The following is a 25,638-nucleotide window of genomic DNA, read 5'->3' on the forward strand; positions in this document are numbered from 1 at the left end:
TGTCAAGGTGAGTCTTTTCTTTTCCCAAATTTCTAGCCAAGTCAACAATATTTTTAGAAAAATATTTCTGTATCCTGACTGGGATCCTCAACGTTGTCCAGTTCAAAGTCTTTTGCAAGGTTCATTAACATTGTTTACTTCCTTTTCAGATCATTAAGGAAGAATCTAAATATGATAAATGACAGTGCTTAGCACATCACATAAGTGTCATCTTTGTATCTGAGCATCTCACAGTCAAAAAGACATTCAGGTCCATCTGATCATTTTGCCATCTGCTTTTTGGCGGGAAGACTTCTACTCCATGTCCTTCCAAGAGACCCCAGCACTCTAGAATAACTGCACATATTTTTAAATGGCCCCTAGTCAAAACCTATCTACAGACAGTGTTGCTGTCTGTAAACATTTTGCTGATGGTTTTCCTTTCAACACCTAAGCAAACAATGGCAATATGTAAAGCAACAACAGTGCTCAAAACGCATTTCCTTCACTGTCAATGGTATCCTTGAAATCATGCCAATTAAAGGGCATTTGACAGGGAGATCCAGCTAAATGAGTCCAGACTGATCTTCCTGAATGCTCTGTACACTCATTAATCTGCCATGCCAGGTGCCAACGCTGATCTTGCAAATGCTGAAACTTGCAATGTAACATCAACTATACTGTAGGATCAGTTTCCCTTTGCTCCATCCTTGCCCCCAACATTGACATGCAGGTTACAGAGAATCTTCTTGAAGAAAATATATTTGTTCATGAAAAATAAAACATGGTTCCTATACATGCTGAAAGTAAATATTTCAAAAGAGAATAAAGAGACATCCAGTCTAACACTCCTGTGTTCTTCTTAATATAATGATGTAATATGTAGTAATAGGGTGAAGGAGGAATGTCTTAATAGTCATTTGATGGCCCATGTGAAACAGCCTGGCCATTTCAGCCCATGCCTAGATAAATTAATCTGCCCACTTGTTTCATTGCCTGAAGGCAGTTTGGGGTTTTTTTCAGTACTGTTTTATTTTCAGTAGATGCATTTGCTACTCTGATATTGGATCAGTCAATTAGATATTATCAAGGGAAATATTTAATAAAACTATAAATGTCAGGATTTTGAATTCAAAATTTCCCCCAACTGACTATTTATTCTACAATTTCTATAATTTTTCTAGGCTATTTTCCAGTTTATTATGTCATGGATTACATAAACAACCCTACCTCCCCCCAAAAAAGATAAAAATGGAAGTTAGGGAGAAATATTGTTATAGGAAGAGAAGCAGAAACTTAAATAAAGTACTAAATTGCCAAAAGATCAAGCTATCTTCAGCTACAGCTATTGTCTTCCAGAGAGATTTCAGGCTAGATGCAGTAAGGAATGTATCTATTTCAGAAGCATATATTGCAAAGTCTGTCCTTTTAAGTTCCTGATCCTTGTCATGGGATACCTAGCTCTGTGTTTGGTACCCAAGCTCTCTGTCTAATATCTGAATACAGCAAGATACTTCAACATGTGCTTCAGAAAATCTTTCTAAGAATGCACAAGAGAACAAGACAGATACAGACCACAACATCTATAAGTAATACTGTTCACTTGGTTTCCTGGTCTGAACCTTATCCATAAAATAGACTTTTATTTCCTCTTAAGACATAGGTAGAGGAGGAGACAAGTTTTTTAATATCATAGTCTAGTAACTACATTTTGCTCCCAAGACATACTGAAAATTTAGGTGTCATTCCTTCCTTAGCCTAAGTGTGTTCAAATTCATATTCTTTCATTTCCAAAAGAAGTGCCATACTCATCAGTGTTCAACCTATTTTTCTTGGAAAAGAGGGTGGAAAAAACATAATACAAAAGAGGTGAGACCACAATCTATCCATCCTATTAAAATTATCTTTCTAGTCAAAAAATACTTCAGAATGTGTGACTCGTTTGACATGGAGACATCTTATACATACTTGGTGACTTGAATGAGATAAATAGTGAGAATTTCAAATCTAAGCAGCAGTTACTTAACAATTTTAGGATTGCATTTTGTTCAAGTACTCAAATTCTGTGTGCCATACTCTACTTCATGCTAGAATAAGTAAAGAAGAATACAGAAATTATAGAAATTTATAGAGCTTAGATAATAATAAATGAGTGTTGGTAAACAGCTCTTTTTCAAACTGGAAATCTGTCACAAATGAGGTCCCCCAGGGATTGATATTGGGTCCTACACTGCTTACTATCTTCATAAATGATCTGGATGAAGGCATCAAGTGTACCCTGATGAAGTTTGCTGATGATACCAAACTGAGCGGGGAAGTGGACACTTTGGAAGGGAGAGCCACCCTGCGGGAACACCTGGAAAGGCTAGAAGAGTGGGCTAACAAGAACCTTAGGAAGTTCAACAAGGCAAGTGTGAGGTCTTGCACCTGGGAAAACACAACCCAGGAGTGCAACACAGGCTGGGATCTACCTGGCTGGGGAGCAGCTCTGTGGAAAGGGACCTGGGGTCCTGGGGGACAAGCAGCTCACTATGAGTGACCAGTGTGCTGCAGCGGCAAAGAAAGCCAACAGGATGCTGGGCTGCATCAACAAGGGCATCACCAGCAGAGAGAAAGAAGTCATTATCCCACTCTACTCAGCACTGTCAGGCCACACCTGGGATACTGTGCTCAGTTTTGGTCCCTGATATACAAAAAAGCTGTGGACAGGCTGGAGAGGGTCCAGAGGAGGGACACAAAGATGATCAAGGCACTGAGCAGCCTGTCATGTGAGGAAAGGCTGAGAGAATTGGGTTTGTTCAGCCGTGAGAAGAGAAGGTTTAGGAGACACCTTATCACCATGTTCCAGTATTTAAAGGGTAGCTACGAAGAAGATGGAGATTCCCTTTTTACAAGGAGTCTCATGGAAAAGATGAGGGGGAATGGATACATGCTACTTCTGGGGACATTCTGATTGGACACCAGAGGAAAACTTTTCACAATGAGAAAAATCAGCCGCTGACATAATGTCCCCAGGGAACTGGTGGATTCCCCAACCCTGGACACTTTTAAGATTCAGCTGAACAAGTGTGCTGGGACATCTTGTCTAGACAGTGCTTTTGCCAAGAAAGACTGGACGGATGATCCTTGAGGTCCTGTCCAACCTGGTATGATTCTATGAGTCTATGAAATTCTTAGAACATCTGGTTCATCTATGTTGCTGAATTGATTGAAACAGTGTTAAAGGCTTTAATGGTTCTCCTGGAGAAATTTGGCATAGTATAATGTTCCAACAAATGGAAATAAGTTAACACTACTTATCTTGAAAAAGAAAGTGAGGAAAGAGCTCAGCCAACCTAATTTTACTTCTGCAACAAATAAACATTTATTTGCAAGAAATGGGCAATTTCCTTCTGGTGTCATAAAGAAAGAACAATGTGTATTCTTCAAAAATAAATCATATGAAGCCAGTTTAGTGTCTAGTACAGAATGATTGACTATATCTTAAAATTATTTAATCTTTTATTATGACATGTGAACATTCTTATAAGCACACTAGGAAGATATGAATCTAGACTTTCCTGTGTTAGCTGCACAACTGACTTTAAAACTTTATTTAAACTGTATTTCTCACTTGTTAGCTTTCCAACAGGAGAGATAAGCTCAATGGCTACTTAGAGTCTGCCTTGAATCAATTTTCAATTTATATTTTCAACACTGATTTGAATTATGATAAAGAGTATGGTTATTAAATCTGTAAAAAGTACCATGCTGGATGAAGCTGCTCCTATAATAAAATAATCTTCTGCTTAAATACTAGATGAGGAATGATTGACTGACAAGCAGTTCTGCAGAAAACAAAACTTCAAGAATTAGAATGGATCACAAGTTAAAATTGAGTCAACAGTGTATTTCCATTGTTAAAAAAGGTAAATATCATATTGAAAGTATACAAAGAGGTAATACATTTTAGACATATGAAATAGTCTTTCAATTCTACCCTCTTCAGGGGAGATACAAGATGGAAAGGTACCATATCTTTACAAAATCTGCACATCATCCTGGATGGACAACATGAACTAATTGGAGATCAACCACAGGAAAACAGGAATATGAAAAGAAGTGTAAGAAATAGGATCATCAGAGTAAAACTGGACTTGTTTAGTCTTAAAAAAAAAGAAAATTAACTGGAGACATGGTGGTTGTCTTCAAAACTGGTAAGGATTTCTGAAAACATCAATTTGAGAAGCTATTTTCATATTTGAAAAGACAAGATAAAATAGACTTAAATTGAAATAGAATATAGAAGGACAGGTTAAGAACCAGGGAAGGAAAACTTACAAAAAGATTAGTTTGGCTTGGGACAGATTGTCCAAGGTAGCCATGAAATCTCCACCACTGTAAAGAGCTTCTAAAACAAAAATTATTTTGTGATTATTTAATAACTATTATTTTGCCCTACGCCAGCTTAGTCTGAAATTCAGATCATATTCTTTCCTTCAACCCTGGTCTATTACTATCTTTTCCTTCTTCAGTTTCTGCATCCAAAAGCTGAGGATGGTAGTTTCCTATTTGGTAATACCCTCTGAAGTTACAATTTGAAAACCACTTGTACCCCTAACATATTCAAATGTATTTTTCTAATCTTCTAAGATGCAATCTTTGTTATCCACCAACAGGAAACAATTATCCAAGATGGTCCTAAAATGAGACTATCTCCAAGAAAGTAGTTAGTCACATAGTATAAGCCTTCTCAACCTACACAGTATACTCTAAGAATGTTTAATATGCCCCAAGGAACGTCATATTATCCTCTTCAAAATCTTTTGACAAGCACTCCTGGGAAATGCAGTCATAGATCTGCCTTCCAGTTACTGCTCTAAATATTCATGGATTCCTGATAGACCTTGATGCTCTCAAAGTTCCGATCAGGAGTGGCACGAAACCTATTCTTGTCCCAAATGAATGTGCTGAATGTGAATGTGCACAATCAGTTAAAGTGAAATTAAGGTGCTCTCTTTGGAGTAGCCTTGCCATCATCTACAATTACTGTGGGAAATATTAGGTGTTATTATTAAAACAACTGTTAGACATACAGAGTGATTGTTGCTATAATAAACACAATGTGGTTATCATTACAGCTAAGCAAATGTGAGTTTTTGTGAGGCAAAACTATCAGATTTCATTCAGTCTGTTCAACATAAATGTGGCCCTCATTACTGTAGTTATCTGAGTTTCTCTCAATGTAGAATACATTTATTATCACACCACCACTGTCATGAAAACATTTTAACCTCCATTTCACATATGAGGAGATAGGGCAGAAAGAGAGGCACTTACCAGAAAACTCAAAAGATTAATCGAAGGCCTTCAGAGTCTATCTAATCCCTGAATTATGCTTCTTTTTGCTGGATGACTTCTGGTAGTGCTCATCTACTGCAGCAGCAGAGTAAGACATCAAACATATTTCAGAAAAAAACAGCTGCAAACCATCTTAGAGTTAAGAATTAATATTGCATGAAGGTATGTTTCAGGTTGTGAATATACAGAAGTGTGATGTTGTTCACTTGTAGAAGGGTATAAGTCTTTTGAGAAATATAATAATTAATAGCCTAAGCCAGAACTGGGACTGGGTATACCAGTGGAGAAACCCCAGGCAGCTGCATTCCTTGGGAATTCACTACGCCTACAATGAAGGATACAGGATCACAGGCTGAAGTGTTCCCACTGCAAAGCCCTCTCCTTTCTGACATAACATTTTTCTCCTAAAAGGAACAGCCTCCGGTCCAATACTATCGGTCTCATGTGTCCTCATTTCTATCTGAAAACCAAACAAAAAATGGAAAGTATAACCCTAAATGAAAGTGAAAGAAAAGTTAAAGTATCCCTGGAGTCCATTAGGAACCGTGTTTTCATTAATGATTTCATTTTAAAATGAAATGATGAAATGATACAGGAAACATCTAAGGGAAATATCTTAGAGTCAGGTAGATAGAAAGAGATATTTCACCAACAGAAAGTACAGAAAATTTTTAATCTCTCCAGTCCAAAACCAAGGAGAGCAGCCAGAGATGGCATCATGTTTCTGCAAAAGCTGTCAAGCTTAAAATCCTTTAGCAGACATTAACATCACGGAGGACTTCAAACACTGTTCAGTGGACAAGGCCACAAAGCTGCAGACGTGACAGTTAGCAGGATGGATCAAAGGAAGCATACAGAAAAGGCAGTTTCCAGACTGTTCCCTTCTCTCACATAATGGCAATGTTTAAATGAGTCTTTCTTTTAAAGTTATGAAGTGATAATTTAAAAATAAACAGAAGTGAGGTGCATTAAACTGTGAAACTAGGTCATCATTTTCTTAAGAGGAATGAATTTATTATTTCAAAATAGCCAAGAGAAGATGAGAAAGAGAAGAGAAGCTTTGCTATCAAAGTGATACTCCTGATCTCTCTCAGAGGAGGAGATAATGAACAGTTATATTTAATTTAATTAAGTACAGGTATGTTTTGTGTATATTGTCTCCTCCTATACTCCTGTAGTGAGTATACCTCACTAAAATAATTTAAACATTATTTATGTAAACAAAGAACTAATGAATGGAGTGGGTCTAAAAGCCTTTGAATGAAAACTTCAACTTTTGGTCAGAAAATGCCTAGTAACTGAAACTTCAAAACCTCACTGAAAATAGTTTAATTAATTTCTTAATTAAACATGCTGAATTTAGTTTTAAATGTCAAAATATTTTAGGTAATTATTTTTTAAATAAAAATAGTTTCCTGATTCAGAATATATATTTTGGTTTTATTTTACATTGTAGAAGGTGATATGAGGCTTTTACGAAATGATAAAATGGTCACTATCTAAATTAAATATAAGATCGTTTCAACAAATTATTTCAATCAGACTGAATTGAATTTTAAGAATATTAGAAGTGGGTTTTTTTGATTGGCTAGTATTTCTGAGATTGTGAAAACATTTCTTGTCCTCAAATGCAGAAAACTGAAAATCTCAAAATTGTTCACAGAAAAGGAAATTAAGTTCATAGACAGATGATGTCATGGTAACTAATGCTTCTTTTTATTGACACATCTTGTACTATCTTCATCTATCAAGCCACCAGTGATACAGGCAATCCTTTTGAGTTTTATGAACACTTAGCAATTGGTAAGTGCTGTTTGAAGAGCTTTCAGTCTGAAAAGATGAACAACTGAGGAAATAGACATATGATGTCTCCATGATCATATAGAAAGCTAAGGACAGAGTTCTAACTGCAGTCATCTGTGGTTTATGTCCCTTATAAGGCCTTAGCTGTTAGATCATGCACTCTGAATCACGCATCGATTGTCTGTGCTTGAGGAAGGCAGGTACAGTAATTTTAAGGATAGAGTAAGTAAGTTCTTAAATTAATCACTGAGGGAATTTCCGTCCTGGGCTGCTCCTTTGCTTTCTAGTCTTATGATACATCTCCATGCCCCACCAACATTGTCTGCTGCTTTGCCTGAGCAGTCGTTTCTTTGGAGAAACCTTCTCTCGACATGATCATTTGGTTCTGCGTGAGGAGCAGCAGATAAACCCTCTTGACAACTCCTGGCAAAGAGCATAACCTCACAGGAAAACAACGCTTCTGTGAAAACTAATTGCATAGAACAGACCATATTTTCATCAAGCGGCCTTCCATCTTGGCTGCATACTGTGCTGTACCACAGTTCTGTAGTGGCCCTATGAAGAAGTTTCATAATGGCTGTTTCATTGTACGGCTCCAAATGATGCATGGCACTGGAGATACAACATGATGTCATGCTGAGGAAAGTCTAGTGGGATTTGTTCTGGGTTGGTGTCCTTTCACCAGAGCAGCATTTGGCTACTTGTACTCTAAATGTTAGAGACTGGTTTATAAAAGAAGTAGTATCTTTGAAAATGTGTGTTTGCACATATATATATTTTTTTCCCATGAAATTCAGACTTTCAGATTGAATATCTTATGAGGAAAGAGCTCAAACACCTTGAAGTTGCTATCTAGCACTCAAGATAATTAAAGGGGAACAGCACAGTCTCCAATTGATTATTAAAGAAAAGATCTAGTTGGAGATATTTAAGTGGAATATTTTTTGAGGAGCTACTCTCATTTAAGGTATTTTTTAATGGGCTGCTTTCAAAATGACTTTTTTTTTTTTTTTTTTTTTTTTTTTGGTTTTTAATTCATATCCACTTAATATAGAAACCAAAATCACATTTTAAAATCATTTAAATAAAATATTTTGATCAAATGAAAACGGGTTATAATTTTTTTCTTTTTTTAGCACACATAGACAACTCCAGAATTTCAGGCACATGTGATTTGATTTCCTTTGGTTTGTACCCTTTTGAATGAAATAATGCTCTATTGCCCTGCTCTATTTGCAGACATAACTGTACCAGGAAGGTTGTGATCTTCATAATGTTATATCAGTGGCATGTGGTCACTGTAGCTGCTCAAGAGATTTGGTATTATGCCCCTATTCTTAGCAGTGATGAAACTTTAAAAGGCTCATAGAGTCATGAGAGCTAAATGTGGATAATCTCTCGTAGGTACCAGTAGTAGTAGGTACTATTTGCCATGATTAATTTGAATTGTAACATTCAAAGAGACTTCTAACATTTCAATTTGGGAAAGTATTGTACACCCCCATATCTCTGACTTTCAGGAGGATCATTGTGGTATTCAACTAACACATTGCCTTTCATAAATATCTTCCATTACTCCCACATGCATTTTCAAAATTATACCTACTTAGATTTTTTAGGTATTTCTGGCAAAGTTCATCCTATTGATGGCAATGAAAGCTAGTAAAAAATGAAGCTCTGTATTCCCTTGCTTGCAAAATATCTACTGAGAATTTTAACCTGACTTGGCTTCTTTTATGTGTCTCAGATACAGCATAGAATATTATTCTGTGTTTTGCTCTTCCTTGTCTATAAAAATGATGGTAGCACTTCTGCTTAAAGAAATATGCTTTGTGATAGGTAGGATAAATGTTAAATGAATGACATAATGCACTTCTTCAATTTCACTTGACCCTTCTCTTCTTTTACTTTGTGAATTTTCACTGCATCCTACCCAAAGCAATTTTACATCCTAAATCTCTCCTAAACGTTAATTCTCATCTATGTTCACTGAAATTGTCTTATAAACCAAATAATTACCTGATAACAATTTGCATGTGTAACTAATGATAAAAAAGCTCTTATACTCGAAAAGAAATGTGTGACAGGCCAAATATCCCCGTGCAGGAGAATATGTAGTTCATTATTCCATTTAGCTGTAGGGACCTTTTACCTCATATTCATAACCTTTAGTGTGACAGACCAGATGTCAGTGTATTTTGTTTATTATTTTAAGATTTAAAATCTTGCTGTTTTGCTGTGTAATGCAGATAAGATCTTAACAATTTATGTTTAGATAGTTTAATTGCCTCAATTGCTGGGCAGGAGAAGCAGCAAGAGCAGCCTGCAGTTTGCCTGACCCTTTTCTATCAGATTGAAGTATTATTATGTACTGTACTATATTAAGCTTCATCTGGAAAAAAGCACAATCTGTTCTTTTTAAGCTTCTTAGTTTCTAGTACTGATTCACTGGAAGTGGAACTAACAGATTGTTATAGTTAGACTGTAGGTGGGGATGCATATGCTTGAGTTTTGAGCAAAATTCCAACTCTGAAGCTGGGGTAAGTCTTTTGCATGATGATGTAATTGATTTTTTTTTAAAACATGCAGAGACATATGGGAGTAGCTCTTGAACCGGGCTTAGGGCCAGACGTTCAGGTAGGCAACACGCAGGATTCAGGCTGGCATTTTAAAAGAACCCAGCTGCCAGTTGTTGCCATGAGTATAGGACATATTTACAAAAGCCATCAACAGCTAGCAGCTCTGATTACGCCACCGTCAGACAAACTTTCAAGAGAAGATGAACACCCAGTAAAAAATTGTGATACATTCTCCATCAGAACCAGTCACAATATAGAGGTGCCAGTTTCCAAATGCTGAAATGGAGATGGAGTTTGGTGAGGGAGGAGGAGCTGAATATAAATTGACCATACTTCAGCTCCAGCTTGTGTTCTTTGCTGAGTCTTTTCTGCTGAACTGGAACTAGCCAAGCAAAACAAAATCAATCCGTCCCTTCTTTTTAACTTTTTCTTAGCATCTTTCTTTAAATTTAGAAGTGGAAACAAAATAGCTACATGGATAAATTGCCAGGATGTAGGTAGCTTCCATACAGGGGACTCGCAGAAGACACTTTGCTTCCAACATAGGGGTTCTGAATTTTCACTTGGAAGTGAAACTGTAGACTCCTTCTCAGAGTCAGGCTGCATAAGTACTTCACCTTGTCCATCATGTGTGTAAGTCCAGAGGTCCCTGTATCCTCCTTGTGTCATAGACCTGGCTGAAGAGTGGGAATTGTCCTGTCAGTGGAAACTTGCTCTTGCTGTGTCAGTTTTAGTAGTACTACTATGGAAATGCCACAGTTCAAGAACCAAATGTCCATGAGGAGCCCAGTTACTCCACTGTGATCCTCATATCTCATCCTCAAGGAAATGATGTAACGTAACAGTTTCCCACTCCCATTCTCTCAGTGCTACATGCATACCTTCATGCATCTACAGGTTTTCCACAGAAAGATAGCTCAGAGGAAATTAATCCTAATATGTGGTGCAAAGGAATATAGCAAAAAAGATTTTCCGTCAAGGAGTGTTCATTATCCCCACAGTATAGCTCGAATTAAATATACATACCTCATCAAACTTCTTGCACAACAGGGGAATTCACTATGAATAATTAATTAAATGGAGTTTAATCAGCAATGATCATGAGAAGAACTCCACTGGTGTATTTGTATGAGCATCTTGAAACAAAACTATTCTGTTTTCATCAAATCTCCCTTGAGCTCATGCCATACAGCTATATTTTTCCCAGTTAGAGAATTCAAGTCAGTCTCAGATTTGGACTGCCAGGATGTTTTTCTTCCAAATGTTAAGAACATAACACTTTGCTAAGTGGCCTTGGTAGTTTAACATGTTTCCTTTCATTTTGGATGATGCATTGCTTTCTGTATGGTTTCACAAAATCTCCCTGTCTTGATACATGATGAGACCATGGCATTTGTGCCAGAGCAACCTTTATTTGACCAGAAAAGAGTTAATGCACTTTGTGTTCGTTGCAAGACGTATTATTTTTCAGTACTTTAATTAAACTTATTCTCAACTTTATAGCAAGCCTCAGGGTAACAGTTTGTGCGTTTATAACGCTTTCAAACAAAGAGTGCAATGTCTGGAACATACAGCTCCAGTTCTGTAAGTCAATTAGACCTGGCCGTGAATTTTCCATTGCCAGTTTTTTGACAGAAAATGAAGTCTTCAGAATTTCAGGTTTTTTTATATATACCATAGAAGAGTTTTTCCTTGAACTTCCAACTTCTGTGGCAAAGTTTGATGTGATTTTTTAAAATTTTTATTTTCTGTTAGGAAAAATGAAACAGAACATTTAATGTTCATCCAGATTGACATAAATGAGAATAATTTTAAACAAAGGAGTGTATTTCCTGTCAAAGAGCTTAATTTTATTTTAGGTGGTCTCAGGGCCTGGTGGGGATTACACATGACTGACTCCCATTTTTCCTTCAGACTGACTTCTGAAGCTATAATATATCTTTCATAAGGCACCACATTTTTGACCTCTAGCTGAACTGTTTCGGCATCTCATGGGAATCACTTGATGATCATGTATCACAGGAAACATAGTTTGCCCTAAGAGCATGACACAAGCAGAAGCAATGGGCACCTGATTTACAACTCCCAGGAAGCAATGCAACAACTGAGTTTAAAAATCCTATGACATTTTTTCCAGGTACAATTTGTAGTAATTGCTTTTCCATCAGGCCTGATCACATCAGGGAGGAAAATGAAAGTGATATTACCTAAGGAGATCTGCATTCAGGTTGCTGTTCTGGTTGGGTACCACTTGGAAACTTCAAGGTCTCAGTGATTCGTTCTTGATGTGAAATGAAGGCAATGGTATTTCCTTTCTCTTTTGGCTATTCAGATGGTAAAATCTTCAAACAGGAGACAGTGTTTTTCAGGTTCATGTACAGTGCTGAGCCTCATGCAGCCTTTAAACTCTAGCATCAGCACAACAGGGACGATTCCCCAGGTAGGCGAGCTAAATGCTTGGTAGCTCCAATGTGCAAGGTCACAAAACCAGATGATGGCCCAAATCCAGTTGTCTGATCCTCACTTCTTCACATGCATTTCCATTGTCAGTGCCCTTACATACTTGAAATTATGCTGGTAAAAGAAAGCATTTTCCTTACAGATTCTTCCATTTGCAAACTAACAGAAATAAATGAAGGATCAGCAGTTCCTTTCAACAGCATTACTTTAACACTCTCAGTCTTGTTACTTTACTGACTGTGTTTCTGCGGAATATTACTGAGGGGTTAAGGCAGAGAAAGATTTCCTGCCTCAAAGGCCTTCTTATTTAAATGAGACATGAAACAGATTTAGACAGCCAGATGGAGGAGCACAGGGAACCAGAGAGACAATCATGGTCAGGATGATTGTCAGTGGTATCAGTACACCCACTGTTTAAGCACTGTGAATTTTTTGTAGGCCTGGCAATGAAGAATTTTCCATGGTGAGACAGAATAAATAACAATAAATGTATCTATCTGTTAATATTTATTATCAGTTTATCCCACCGGGGGAGAATAGATTGAAAGAAAATATGAAGTTTTTTCCTGTTGGGTTGGTAGTTATTTATTTAAAAAAAAACCACAGAAGTACAATTAGTCCATCTGTGATCCTCTGTTCTCTGTAATACTAATCCTCAATTTTGCCACTTATTCTCCCTAGTCACCAGAACTTCTTTCTTCACAGCCTAAGTTTTATCTCTCAGTGTAATTAAAAAATTTTTGCTATTCACATTGCATTATGAACAAAGTCCTGTTGTTACAAGTCATTGTTTTGTTTGCTTATATTTGAAATATTTATTCTGAACATATATTTTTAGATTTTCTGAAGTAAAACTCAGAGCACTTGACCACATTTAGTCAACTTAAGAGAATCAGAAGAGATTGTATAATTTATACATACATTGTTGTAGACATTAGGGTCAAGATCGTTAAAGGTACTGAGGTACATAACAGCCAATTTCAACAGAGATGCAGGCTTCTAAACAGAAGTGAGTTTTCTGGGAAAATATGTTCATCTTGACTTGAAAAATGGATTAATAAATTTAATTGCTACTGTTATTTTGTTAAGATTGGTACACTGATCTCTATGCAGATATGTTATATATTCTTTAAAATATTCATTGTTTCCAAAGCAAGAAAAGCTTCTGCAAATTTTAATGTATGCATATGTGTTTCTGTTTGTATTTAGGAAATTATGGTGAAAGTGGAATGGAAGCTTTCAAAGACATGGCAGCCAAGGAAGGGATCTGCATTGCACATTCCTACAAGATCTATAGCAACGCTGGTGAACAGAGCTTTGATAAGCTGCTGCGAAAGCTTCGGAGCCACCTGCCCAAGGCAAGAGTCGTTGCCTGCTTCTGTGAAGGCATGACTGTGAGAGGGCTCTTAATGGCTATGAGGCGTCTGGGACTTGCTGGAGAATTTTTGCTGCTGGGCAGGTAAGTAATACTATGCAATTATAGCCAGCCTTTTTACTGAGTAGGGCAAAAAAATAAGACAATCCAGTCAAGCATATGTAAAACACATACTCATGGTCTCTCCTATACATGCACATATCTAAAAGATAGCAAGTAACATCAGCCATGTCATAATGGTACATAGTCTACAAAGATATGCATCATTCTCATGACATGCCAGGCAAACACACATCTGCTTGGTCATTCTTAATAGCATTGTGTAAGGGAAGGCTGACACACAAACATTTGATCTGTATCATCCATTTTGTTCACTGCAGTTTAAAATGCATCATGTACATACACACCCCAAAGCTATGTCTCTTTCCAGTAACACTGTGTTAACAATTGCTGATGTGGCCTCTGGGTGGACCTGAAATAGAGCTTTTCAAAACAAAGTTTGTTAACCATCACCTTTTCTTCCCGAGCCAATATGTTGACATGTGCACTGTCCTAAAGGCAACATACAGGTAATCCTTTCTCTTAGCTCAGTAATATCAGTGGTTCCCCCCTAACCACCAAAGGGAGAAGAAAACTCACTCAGGTGTGTTAACCCAGCAGGAAAAGACCCTGGGCTAGTAAGCAGAGAAGTAAAAGATATTGATGTAAACCTAATGGGATGTTTGTATTTGCCACATATTAAACAAGTGGACCCTAAATGAGATGAGAAAAATGGCGTATCGACCACAAAATGGAGCATATCGAGAGTCAGCTAATGTGGCTTGCTGCCATTATTAGAAGGATGACTTGATGCTGTCACAAGCATGAACCCTACAGGAACACAAATGAAACAGTGTCAGTGAAACCAGACATCCTGGTGAGACCTTCAGGCAAACTTGTAAGAACTGCAGCCCTGTCCAGCTGTCTTGGAAGCTGGGAGACTGAGACTGCCCCACTGGTAGAACACCAGCTTCGATTCCCAGTCTGCCCTGTTGCACACAGCTGCCCTTCCCCCTTGGGCAGAGGGGAAAGCAAACAGGCAACAAGAGGGACTTCTGTCTCTGCCCTTACTCTTTGACGTCAGCCTACATTTTGGCAAGTTCAGATGTGAATTGCTTGATTATTTCTCTGTCCTATGGCGACTGTGTCTGCCTTTCCTTTCAAACACATTTTATCTGTAAGCTCTTCCATGGATTATCTTGGTCCTTTTCTGGACTGACACACAAAGTGACCACAGCCCTCAGGGTGAGATTCACCTAAATATATTTAGATGTCTACTATTTAGACACTTCCCTGTGGTCTAGCCATCAGGATTCCCTCTATTGTTAATGGAGAAAAATAGGACCTTCTTAGGTCCCTTGTTTATAATGTAGACATTCAAAGTAGGAAAGAGAAATCACATTCTAGAAAAGAGCTTGTACAAAGACTGTCTTGATGATGAGCTTTGGTGGAAAAGCCTACTTGTCAGTTGTTTAGAGTAAAGTGGAGCAAATGCCACATCCACTATCTGTAGCTGAATCTGGTACCACCTAACCTTTGCTGTCTTCTTTTACTCTAAACATAAGAAGTTGCCAATTCTTTGCAACAGCACCCAAATTTAGAAGCACGTAAGCATCATTTTCAAAAAATATCTTGGTCCTTAACTCCTCCAGACTCCAAACCATACTTAATTTTTTATGGGATTTGTTTATGTGCAGCAGTGTTAATAGCAGTGAGCTTCTTTTATGAATAATGAGTACAGGAACTGGTGATTGTGAATAAGGATGGAGCAGTAAAGCTTATCTCTTCAAAAAAGCAAGGTCTAGAGAGAACTGACTTTGCTTTTTTTTTTTTTTTTCCCCCCCCCCCAGTGAAAAATACCTGTTTCTAGCTGCAGTGGGAGTTGTCATGCCTAATTATAAGAAAGTTGTTATTCAGTATATGACTTCCATTCCGTAAATTCAAAGTGATAGCTTCTCTCAGAAGTCTAAACTGAATTTGAAACAAAAATCCTTAATTCTGCTGGAAAAAAATTATGTGCGCCTATGCCTGTGGCAGTACAATACAATTTATTTGTGAAAAATGTAGCATGAACTGGAAGTGTTTAAAGAAAAAGAAAGAGAAGTGTAGGGATTTTTTTTTCTATTCTATTCTATTCTATTCTATTCTATTCTATTCTATTCTATTCTATTCTATTCTATTCTATTCTATTCTATTCTATTCTATTCTATTCTATTCTATTTCTATTTCTATTTCTATTTCTATTTCTTAACAGAGATTCCAAGGTAATGGTTGAGAGAAGTGTCTACTCAGACATAGGCTAACCTGTCCCCAGAGAGCAGCTGCTGGGGACAGATGTAAACTAATTGCACTTACCTTCACCCAGCCAGAGCATTCCTATGGATGCATCAGACAGCTGCGGACAGCTGGAGTGTTGTAGTCTCTCTGTATGGCTCTGCACTTTGGAGAACCCAAGGATCTAGGAGCCTCCTATCTCCTTTCATTATGTTTGTTTCAGATTTGATATTAAACCCAGCTATAAACCAGAAATAAAACAAGTAGTTTTGCCTGCTGAAGACTTTTGTTTGGCTTTGAGTCACTGTTAGTCAGGAGAGCGGACTGCTTATGTCCCTGCAGCACAGCAAGACCCACAGCAGAGTGTGGGATGTTCTGGAGCAGTTATGTTCCACAAAAACATTCATTCTTACAAAAATTTTCTCCTTCTGCTATGGGATAATCTCTAGACTTTGCAGCAGAGGGGAAAAAAAAAAAAAAAAGGAAAAGAAAAAGCAGGCAACTTGCAGGAAGGCTTCTTGACATAGATGGGATGCAAGACAGTAGTGTCATCATCCATTAAATGGCCTGAGTTCCTGTAAGCTCCATTCTTCAGAACCTTGATGTGTTGCTTGCTTTCTTGGTTTCAGCAGTCTGGCTCTGTTGGCTATGAATATATAACTGTTGGCCTAGAGCTAGGCTTGTTGGTTGGTTCTGTGGAGAACAGCCTAAGGCACTGACCTGGGGTAGATGTGACACCAGAGCAAACTCAGATCTTACAAGCAGATTATGTTAGGGACTTTTCTGTGCACCATTTATATAGGGGAAAAAGGCATTTAACAAGATTTTGAGAAGAACAGATGGTTCAGAGCACTCAAATGGGAAAGAGTTACATGTAAAATAAAAGAAGGCTCATACAAGTAATTTCTCTTGTGAAGCTATAGAGGAAAATGGACTAGGGTAAGATTTATACTTTCATTCATGCTCTGATCCTGGAGTTGCTCTGGACTGCCTATTCAGCTGAGAAGGTTATAAAAGGACACTCCAAGTATAGGGAGAGTGCCTGTCACTGAAATGCAGTGGGATCACATGGAAAACTTCATCTAGTAATGGATATTTACTTGTTACCCCTCAAATGCATTTTGCTTCCCCCTTGTTCTGTGAAGTGGATAATTATTTTATTTCCAAATGTACAGAGAGGACTAAAGTCCCGAAGTCACACAGTAGCTCTATGTGAAATCACAATAAATCAACATTTCCACTGCCTCTTAACTTTTTTTTTTTTTCATTTCTGATTTGAGTTTACTCCTAACATTTCCAATCTAAAGCCTTGCAAAAATACTGAAATTTTTGGAAGCTATAGCACCTCATAGCACCTGTTTTATGCTCAGATGAACAGAAAACTGAGTGGCCAAGGAGAGTGTATATCAAATATATCACCCTGTAGAGCCCCAAGGGGAGGAGAAAGGATATGCTTCAATAAAGACTCCACTCTTGACATACTATACAGTTCCTGAAATTGCATTGCCTGTCTGTGACACAGATGAAAGATGACAAGACATTAGTGACTGTAGCATTCCAGAGCTTTTTGGTCCATGGAAAACATTTTAAATGTTCAGGAAATATTTACATCATGAACCTTGAGGAATTTGATTTAACCTCAAATAAAAAGGTGAGTGTGCTAACTTTCAAGTTTAAAAAAAATGTTATTTTAACCTAATTGTTCAACTTAATTGAGATATGGAGACCAGGCTTCATCTGTTTGTCCTTATTGCTTCTGTCATCCATAGGTCATATGCCAGGAGATATCCTTAGAAATCAAATTCATTAGAGAATAAATAATACATTCACATAGCAGAATAACTTTGGAACATTTTTGTGAAAGAAATATGGGGTATTAATTGTGCAGATAAAAACAATTTAGTTGTAGGTGATTTTCAGCTGTTTATTACATTTTATGTAATAGTTGGTCCCAATAGCTGAAATTTTCTTTCATGTTGTACATACATCTTCATCCTTCTCCTCTTGACTAATAGTTTCTGATATTTGGCCAAAACCTCTGTGATATCTCTCCCCAGTGTTAATTTCATCTGATGCCTTTCATCCCCTTGGAATGACTAAATGTTTTAGTGTTAGGTCACATGATTTTTTATAATAGATTAGAAATTATCAGCTACAGTTGAAATTATGCATATTGATTATAACTGTCCTAAATAAAATGGGTTCAGAGAATGGTAATGGATATCCATAGTAATGGATAATTTTATTATTTTTTTGTTTGCTGGCATTACTTTATCCTATAGCAACTAACACTTTTGGGATGGGACTTGGGCATGCTGTGGGTGACACCACTGTCAGAGATTGTTACCAATAGGCAGTTTGGACAAAGATACTCTGTTTTGGGGTAGAAGAATTTTAAGATACCTGGATGCATGCCTTGCATGCCTTTTACCTCCAGACAAGAAAACTGCCACTGGGTTGTTTTATTTAATATTATAAAAGTAGTTATTGTACAAATCTATAGAGCAAAAGTCAGATATTTTGCAAAGGATTTGTGATTCCAAATGCAAGACAGTAAGACTTTTCCCACCTTAAGGAGAGATGGCAAAGAACAGAAAGTAGAGGCATATAGAGATAAAATGGCTAGCTCAACATCTCCAGCTTCCAAATGATATTCCAGAGGCAGTACTTATCTGCAAGGAATTACCATGACTTCCATATGCTTCATGTTCCAGTATGCATATCGTATGTCAGATTTACTCTGGTATTAATTACTTGTTTGAGTAAAGAGAAGTTAATTAAGATTATCTGGACTTCCTTTTGTATAAAATGGCAAAATTAAACACAACCAGTAAAAAAATCTAGCAGAGATAGGAATGTTTCATTGGGCTCTAGTACTGATTCTCATTTTCAGCTGTCCAGTTGGAGAAACATGGTCAAAATTTATCAGTCTGATTTAACCTCCACATGGCTCTTAGATACTTATTCAGTCAAGGGTTTACAAAAATATCATGAAATTGTGTCTTGGTTACAATATCTGCAGCAAAGGGATAGTAAATCTAGAACTACAGGGCATCCCACAGATCTTTCGTGCTTCTTCGAAGTGCAATCAGCACTTGATGACTACGTCCTTAAATGTCTTTGTAAAGATTAAGAACCACATCCTGCATTTTCAGAATTCAACTGTTCTGTGATATGCTAAAGGCTGTTGCTCCTGAGGAGATAGATTCGAGGAAACTGTTATTGATTCTGAGTCTCACAGATGTTGCAGCAAAAATAGCCAAGTAGAAGGTGAGTAGTAGAGTTGTGGATAAGGAGGGAGAATAAAATGTGGAGGACCATTAGTTCCAGGAAGTCCCCAAAGTAATTTGGCTGATAGGAAGCTCAGCAATATATGAAGAAAATCTGGTTAGCAGTCTAAAAGGACAACTATTGCTGAAGGAAAAATTAAAGTAAGATAGATGATCTGAGGGAAATGAGTTATTTTCAATAATTTAAAAAGAGATCTTTCGTGAGACTTGTAAAAGTGTCTGTTGGACAAAGATCTCACTGCAAAGGATGCAATAATTTCCCACCTGAAAGTATTCTGTGTATTGTGGGTTAAATGCCTTTTTCTGTGTTTGTACAAGTCCAACTGGTGGAAAAGTTCTTGTAAAATAAATGAGGATATGAAATTTTGCAGACCTGAAATATGCTCTAAATTAATTTTGGGTTATTTCTGCTGCTTCAGGGAAAAATTAATCAGCCAGAATTCTTCTATCTAGAATAGTTCTAACTGGATAACCTTTGACAAAAATGTGGAAGCTAAATGTAATATAAGTGTGCAGAACTCTTCTCCAAGGACAAAATAAGCAGGTGAAAAAGTACTTTCAGAGTACAGTCATGCAATCCCAGCTTGTATGAGGAGTCTGCTTCCTTTTCTTCAATCCACAGTAGATTGAGCCTGTTACAGCCTCACCTGAATGCTGTTTCCTCTGCAGCAACTGTCTGCTGCCCACTCATTCATTTATCTCTCAGTTCTCTTGTTTGGGCATCAATGTGTAGCCCAAAGAAGGAGCTATCATATACCTAGTAATTAAATGCACTGCAATTAGCAGCCTTAAGTAAGAATCTTCACTGCCACCCAAAAACCAAAGAATTTAACAGTAAAACAACGGTTTGCTTTTCTAAAGATGTAAAAGAGATTAAGGAATTGAAAAACTGTCTTCCCTCCTATATGAAAACAGTATCCTTAGAGGTAAAGCAGACTAGAGGGTAAAGAATTGCTTTGTTTTGAAAATGAGCTTTGTGGTCTCCATTTACGTGGTAGCCTTGTAGCTCAGAGACCCTCAAGGTGAGAAATAGCAGCCCTCAACTTGTGTCCTGCTGCAGATGTAAGCAGTAGAGCGGCTGGCCAAGGCTGTTTGTGCAATGACTGAAAGGATCATCATTTTCTTTCTATGGTATGAACCACAAAAGATTAACATAAGTAAGGACCCCACAAGCTATGCTTGAGGATTTCAGGGAGATGAGTGAGGCAAACATCTACACTGAAAGAAAATCAATCAACCTGATTTTCTTATTCTTTTCTCTTTTTAAATCCTGTTTCTTTTTTCTTTTCTTTTCTTTTTTTTTTTTTTAATCTATCTATCTGACCTCTTTCTAATAAATATTGCATCTTGCAGTCTAATTTCAGTCACTAATATGGATGAAGGTAGTGGGGGATAGCAGTAAGCTCTAAGCATGTTTGGAAGAATGTCTTCATTTTGCCCTTACAGGAATGATGTATCTTCCCTGGGGTGTGTGTGGGTGTGACATGGTTTGTCAAACAAACATCAGAGAATTTCCTAGTGTGCATATTGGCTAGTGAGCACACCTATTTATGTCAATAAGAGATGCATATGCCTCTGAGAAGAAATTCAGGTCCTACACATCTGAAAACATAACATTAGAAAAGAAAAATGGTTGTATCAGCTCAGATCAAAGGTCCACCCAATCAATGTTTTGTTTCTGAAAGTGGGCAAAAGAAAATGACTGGCAAAAACTGACACCAGGCCAGGATGGAGCAAAGTTGTCCCAGAGCATTCTTAAATCTATGACTAATCTGCAGTTCAGGAACCTCCTAAATGAAAGCTGGTGTCTTTGTAAAGGAAGACTTTGTGCAGTGTACTGCTATGAGTTAAAAAGAAGTACAGACAGGGTTAGATCATGAATGCAGAGTTTTGTCCTAGGAGATATGACTTTTAATAGTAGTGCTGCCACTATATTTATTAGCGATTTTTTTATGTGTCATTACATTCATACATCTTCGCTTTTTCTTTGTAACTGTCTTTCATGACTCCTTTAGACAGTGAGCAAGTCGGTCTAGACACTGTATTTTACTATGTACCTGTGTTGCCCTTTGGACTACAAGGCTCCAAGCTCTTTTGATTATTCAACTACTACTGTCAAGCAATGCTTCTTCAGTGAGCTCAATAGGCAATCTTGCTCAATGTGAAACAAATAATTAGTTGACATTGGTAATGAAGATATCCTTCTCACAACTTGACAAATCATGAGTGTGTCAAATTAAATGATTTGCTTCCTGAAGGATCTGATCTTTCTTATCTAAGGCTGGCATTAACAATCTAGGAAAGGTAGCTTTGTCAGTCAATATACTTGAGTAGAGTTGTGCCTTAGTATTGTACAAAATGGCAGTGACAAAGAACTCAGGATGTCACTCCAGTCTTTCACTTCTCTCTACCTAATTCATGCTTGATCCGTCTTTGGATGCATCTGCTTACAATCTTTCAGATAAAAATTCCACAGCCTGCTCAAGCAACTGTTTCTTATGATTAACTACTCCTTATATTCTTCCTAATGTCTAATATACCTTTTTAAACTGTTTTTTTAAGCCCATTACTTCTTGTCCTATCCATGTGAACAAAGGAAGCAGTTAATTCCCTTCCTTTCTAAGACTATTATTTATATATTTGAAGTTATGCTTACCCTCAATCTGCTTTGACAACTTTCAGTATGAAAGGAAAACATGTTTTATGCTTTGGAATAACATGAGATTTCTATTCTCCCATTGGAAATGAGACATGGGGAAAAACAGAGAAAAGGAACTGGCAAAAAAATCCTGAAGCATTATATAAGATTTATTTTCATTGCAAAAGGACAAATCCATAGATGACCTACACAGCTGAAAAATAGACAGTAAGACAATCTCAAAGACAGCTCCATATTGCCAACAGACCCATACTTGCAGTTCTGCATGAAATCAAGTCAGTGGCATTACTGGGAAATTGTGTCCATTTGTGAGTGCACCTCTGTTCTCCCACAAGAAATATAAATTTCTGATTTTACTTTCGAATTTAAAGCTCTACTCTATCCAACATCTTATTAAAACTCAGAATAGAAGTCTATGAATGGTTCACTTAAGATTGTTCTCTTCAAATGCATCTTCTGAGAGCAATAGGCAATGCCTGCAGAGAATTTTCTGAGGTCACCCTACTTTGAGGATGAAAGAGACTCTTCTAAGAAAATAAATTAAAAATACTCTTGGAACAATAAAAACTTTTTTTATTTAAGCTTGAGAAAAGATGAGATGCTTTCTTCTCAAAAACAAGAATTCAAGAGGTGAAAAGAAATTAAGGTCTTAAATTCCAGCATTTTTATTCCACCATTCTGTGTAGGCTACATGATAAAAGGTAACTATTTAAAATGTTAAAACTAAGACTGAAAATGTGATCCAGTATATATTCCTAGAAAGATTTAAAGGTATTTGGAACAGGATGAAAGTCAGTATTATCCTTGAGATTTTCTGATCTTTAGAACAGCTGCAGACTTTTAGTTAATGACTTTAAGTGAGACTAAAATGATCTCCATTAAATGCTTGGCATATATTTGTCAAAAAACCCTCCAAACCTATTTCTGCTCCTTTAAAATCAACATTGTGACAAATAGAGGTTTGCTGGAAGGTACTGATTAGCAGTTAAGAGCTGTTTCCTTTCTATTATCTTTCTCTGTAGTATGTGGGTATGTTATTTTCCATGACTTCTTTTTTTCCCTTTCTTGTTTTGATTTATCTGGATCATCCCAGAGTCTGCACCTAGGAATTCTGACTCACTGCACACACACATGTCTGGATACAGAGAAGGTATTTATGAGAGGGGAAGACCCTGGAGTTTGTAGTTCCACCCTACCACCTCCTGATAAAGAGAATCTGTGCAGATTGCGTGATCCAGGAACAGTCTCTTCTCTCGGCAAATCTGCCATCAATTATGTTCACATCTTACTTACAGATGTCCTTTGTGCTGATAAACAGGACAAAAGTGTGTGGCAGATAAAGGTAAAGAAATACGGGACCACTAGGACAGTGTTCATTCAGTTGTCCCAGCTTCGTGGCTATTGTTACATGTGCTCCATTTTTTGTTTAGAGAAGGAATGTGGGAATCAGAAAGACAGAGAGATACTTTCTCTAACTCCACATTTGAGATGATTTATGAGTACTTAAAACACCCTGAAGATCTGAACATAAAAACATTATCCATGCGGCAGAGATTTATACCAAGGAACCCATCTCACTAACACTGCTGAGTGATTATGGAAGAATCTTACTTGGAGTAATGAAAACTTCTGATTTGTAAACTTCTGGTGCAATTCATTTTTCTATCACTCTATTAAAATGACAAAGTAGCACACATAGCAGCGCGTTTCCCCCTCACTATGGCTGAATTGATAGTTTCTAGTGAAGCCATTGTGTCTCCAGAGGTTAAGGCTGAAGGCAACTGATAACGTGGATGAAATACCAAAATTCTCTAAACCTCATTCTGGTGGAATTTAGTTCACTACTGCCTTGAAAAGACATTATAAATCTTGGCAAGAAGATACTGCTTTCAGGAAGAGAAGATAAAAAACCCCATGTCCTATTTCAAGGAATAAGGCCTAAACCCAATTCAGTTGATCTTTTTCCTATTAATTAGAAACACTGTAATAACAGAATGGATTAAATGAACAGTGTTTTAATTAGGAAAGCAAAGTTAAAAAAATAAAATCTATATTTACTAAGGGGTCATATCCTTCGAGCCTTTATTCATGTTGATTAGTAACAATGAAGGAAGTGGAGACTGGCTGAATCATAATGAGTAAGTCATTTCTATCCCGGGAAAACTTAGAGTTATAAAACATTGGTGATTTAATGCATTTTAACTAGTATGCTGTTAAATATTTTTTTGTCTCTAGGAGCTGATACGCACAAATCAATGTTAAGCTTGGATGCTGACTTTTTTTAACCATGATTGGCCGAGCTGATTTTTAATATAGTTCTACCAATGTATACCAAAAGGAAAATTATTCCTTGTATCCTAGTAGTTAAAACAAAGTAAGTTAAATATGTTTCTGTTTGAATCATTTTCCAAACTCTGCGTGTGTTCAAAGGTTTCAGGGTTTGGTTAAATCAGTTTAATTTTCATAGCCAAATGTGCATCACCTGGAGGTTGTCTGAGTAATAAAAAGTGCTCGTTAACCACCCAAAACCTGATCTTACCGGAGCATTTCTACCATGATGAAAATTATATTGTAATGTATTGTCAGCTCAGCAATATCTTGAGGAGGCTGCCTTTCACAAAATGCAGGGCTTGATGTTATCTGTACACTTAATGAAGATTTGTTTGGGCAGGTGGTTAAGCAGAAGTAATATACTAAAATGTGTTATTTAGTCACTTGCTCTGACCACATATATTTATACAAACATCTAGAAACTCCTGCACAAGTGAATGTCCAGAAACTAAAACAGTAACTGCACGTTGTTCATCTGTTTTTGTCAATAGCTGATTACTTGAAATCACCTTACACAGGACAATAATGAATACACAGTTGGGGTTTTTTTCTTTAAAGACAAAAAGGAAAGACAGAACTGCTTCTGAAGTTGTCATCTCTTAGCTGAAACTTTTGAGAAGGTTTATGAAAATTTTTTCTTTTTACTATAAGATACATAACTGATATTATGTAGCAATAATAAGAAAATAGATAGCTTAATTACTTATGCAGCAATTGCTCTGTCAGAAATCTAATTACTTCTTGCTGCTCCATAAGTCCTTGTCATGGGGGATCTCCCAATACAAGGGCTTGGGTAAAGGTAATTAGTGTTTTCTAATCATCTCCCCCCTGTTATTTTACACTACATTGAACTTAATATGCCAATTTCAGCTATTGGCAGCCAGAAGCTCCGTGACAGTTTGCTATTTCATTCTGGTTGTGTTCTTGTAGCCAGAAGACTAAATGATTCATACTCCACAAAGCATTAACTCCTCTCTCCCAGCTGAAAACTATAGGGCCAAAGAGGCACCCTGGGAACAACAGCAATAACAAACAGCGGCAGGTACTACAGAGCCTCCATTTCGTTCAACTACAATAATTCAGTTGGGAGGTGCAGAAAGTCATACCCACAGGAATGCAGTCAAGGTGTTTCCAACTGACCAGTTGAAACCACACATTTGTCTTCTGAGTTCTCCTCTGAAGTGCCCAGGAATCCACCCAGGGTCAGGATATAGATCTTAGGCAAGGAAACAATTGTTTTTTTCTGAGGTTTTCTTATAGCAGGCGATACTTGACTGGTGAATTTCTCAAAGAGTGAAGCCCATCTTGAGCTCAGGATATATTCTCTTTGATTGTCTGAGATGGGTATTGTCTGAACCTTGAGTCATATATATCAGAGGAAAGGACTTATTTCTCTTCAAAATAAGCAGTAATGGTTTTACATCATAATTTCATTCTTAATTCAAATAGATTTTATCTGGACATTTTATAACACTGATGGAGAAGAGCAAGATTTATCTCACCTAAGAG

The 25,638-nt window shown here is 37.1% G+C and overlaps 1 protein-coding gene across 1 annotated transcript in view; it reads left to right on the forward strand.

Annotated features, from left to right (window-relative positions):
• The window catches only part of GRM5 (glutamate metabotropic receptor 5), a 288,751-nt gene that overhangs the window by 120,888 nt on the left and 142,225 nt on the right, over positions 1 to 25,638 (forward strand). The window contains exon 3 of the mRNA XM_074860303.1: positions 13,371 to 13,620. Within this exon, the coding sequence (XP_074716404.1) occupies positions 13,371 to 13,620 (250 nt within the window). The remainder of the gene's footprint in view (positions 1 to 13,370; positions 13,621 to 25,638) is intronic.

The sequence above is a fragment of the Strix uralensis genome, chromosome 2 (assembly GCF_047716275.1).
Source record: "Strix uralensis isolate ZFMK-TIS-50842 chromosome 2, bStrUra1, whole genome shotgun sequence".
Lineage (NCBI taxonomy): Eukaryota > Metazoa > Chordata > Aves > Strigiformes > Strigidae > Strix > Strix uralensis.